The 2,587-nt window shown below is 41.2% G+C and overlaps 1 protein-coding gene across 1 annotated transcript in view; it reads right to left on the reverse strand.

The window, feature by feature from the left end:
• The window catches only part of LOC138945309 (uncharacterized), a gene marked incomplete at its 5' end in the record, with an annotated part of 5,585 nt that extends 3,232 nt beyond the window's left edge, over positions 1–2,353 (reverse strand). The window contains 2 exon segments of the mRNA XM_070316725.1: positions 416–533; positions 2,222–2,353. Of these exon segments, the coding sequence (XP_070172826.1) occupies positions 416–533; positions 2,222–2,353 (250 nt within the window).
• Between the last annotated feature and the right edge of the window lie 234 nt (positions 2,354–2,587).

Here is a 2,587-nt window from a genome sequence, read left to right on the forward strand (position 1 = left end):
GTGGAAGGATGGTCTCACCTCATGCAAACGCCTGTAGTCGGCCTCACTCTTTTCACTGTCAGATGCTGTTTATTTATATTTATATGTGAGATTTATATAGCGCTTGACGTTCTCTAAGCGCTTTACATATTAATTTCTGCCCTGTGAGATGGAATTTTTTTTACACAATATACATATCACGCATTCACATCGGTCAGCAAATCTCAAGCCATTACGGCGAATATTTACTTTTAGAATATTTACTGTTGGAATTTAGCATTTGAAAGGGGTATTTTTGTCTCTCTTTGAGAAAAATGGTACATTTGCCGGGAAAGAGGGGGGGGGGGGGCTTCCAGAACTCAAGACACCCCCGCCCCCCTCACCTTCTTCGAGCCCTGTAGGGCCTCATATAATTTTCACCCATATATCTACTCACGTGTTGTAGGCACGGGGTCCCCGTTGGGCAGTCTGCCGATGCCAGTGAAGCATGTGGCTACCTCTGCCGTAAACAGGTCAACAATGCCCACCAGCTTCTCCATGCGCAGCCCCTGAATCTGACACAACACACCATTGTTTGCATTATCATCGTCATCCTCATCGTCGATTTTGTTATCGTTGTCTTTGCTATGGCTGTCGTCGCTGTCGTCGCTGTCGCCGCTGTCGTCATCGTCACTACTATCGTCGTCGTCAGCGTTGTCAGGTTTGTATGGACACAACTGCAAAACATGGTTTTCAATTTGTGATATGATGTACGGTACGTTTCCCACATCACTGTTGTGGTCGTCGGCCAACAGATATTGTCATTTTTGTTATACTGAAATGTTGTTGTTGTTGTTGTTGTTGTTGTTGTTGTTGTTGTTGTTGTTGTTGTTGTTGTTGTTGTTGTTCCTGTTGCTGTAGTTGTTTTTGGTGTTGTTGTTTAATATTGTTGCTGCTGTTGTTGTTGTTGTCGTTGTTAAGCGTGAACGAATCATTATTTTTGTCATCATCGTCGTACACATCCATTGTTATCACTATCTTCAAAATTGCTTCTTCCTCATCATCGTCATCGTCAGCGTCGTCGTCACCATCAAAATCTACTACCTTTACAACTGATTACGGATGATGGTTTACTTCCTTAACGACACAGTGAAGTTTTACTGTTTAACATTTTATCTGACAAAACAAAAACATTTCTTTTCATACGCAGTAGTGATAGTACTCCTTCTACTCCTTCTTCCACTACCACCACCACTAATTCCATTTCTACTAATACTACCACTAATTTCGTTTCTACTAATACTACCACTAATTCCGTTTCTACTAATACCACCACTAATTCCATTTCTACTAATACCACCACTAATTCCATTTCTACTAATACCACCACTAATTCCATTTCTACTAATACCACCACTAATTCCGTTTCTACTAATACCACCACTAATTCCATTTCTACTAATACCACCACTAATTCCGCGGGTTAGGGGGAAGAATTTACCCGATGCTCCCCAGCATGTCGTAAGAGGCGACTAACGGATTCTGTTTCTCCTTATACCCTTGTTAAGTGTTTCTTGTTTAGAATATAGTCCATTTTTGTAAATATTTTAGTCAAGCAGTATGTAAGAAATGTTAAGTCCTTTATACTGGAAACTTGCATTCTCCCAGTAAGGTAATACATTGTACTACGTTGCAAGCCCCTGGAGCAAATTTTTGATTAGTGCTTTTGTGAACAAGAAACAATTGACAAGTGGCTCTATCCCTTTCCCCGTCGCGATATAACCTTCGTGGTTGAAAACGACGTTAAACACCAAATAAAGAAAAGAAGACTAATTCTATTTCTTCTAATACTACCACTAAGTACTGCTCCATCAATCTACTACTACTACTACTACTACTGCTACTACTGCTACTGCTGCTACTGCTGCTGCTGCTACTACTACTACTACTACTACTGCTACTACTACTACTACTACTACTACTACTACTACTACTACTCCTACTACTACTCCTACTACTACTCCTACTACTATTACTACTACTCCTACTACTACTCCTACTACTCCTTCTACAACTACTACTACTACTACTACTACTACTACTACTACTACTACTACTACTACTACTACTACTCTTCTTCTTCTTCTTCTTCTTCCTTTTCTTCTTCTTCTTCTTTTTCTTCTTCTTCTTCTAACTGCTGTTGCTGTTCCTCATCATACCACCTCCTTTTGTTAGTAGTAAGACTGTATGTTTTAATACTTACTTCGTGGGCACCAGGGGCGATAAAGCTGCGCCCTCCGAAAGCGAGGCATTTCTCGAGTAGCTTCCCTAGCTTGTCAATTTCTCCCCACAGAAATACCTCGCGGGGGCTAGGAGTCGTGGCTGCGAGCGCGGCCTGTTACACGAGAGACAATTTTAAAATTATTATTGCGGTAAGACAACTTGCATTTACTCCGTACGCTCATATCGGTCGATATTTTGTGCATTTTACTGGCCTGTTAAACAAAACAGCAGTCTAAATTGTGTCAGCGTGGTCTCTCTCTCTCTCTCTCTCTCTCTCTCTCTCTCTCTCTCTCTCTCTCTCTCTCTCTTTCCTTTTTGGTTCTCTCACGTTCTCTCGTTCTCTCGT

This window comes from Littorina saxatilis, linkage group LG13 (assembly GCF_037325665.1).
Source record: "Littorina saxatilis isolate snail1 linkage group LG13, US_GU_Lsax_2.0, whole genome shotgun sequence".
NCBI lineage: Eukaryota > Metazoa > Mollusca > Gastropoda > Littorinimorpha > Littorinidae > Littorina > Littorina saxatilis.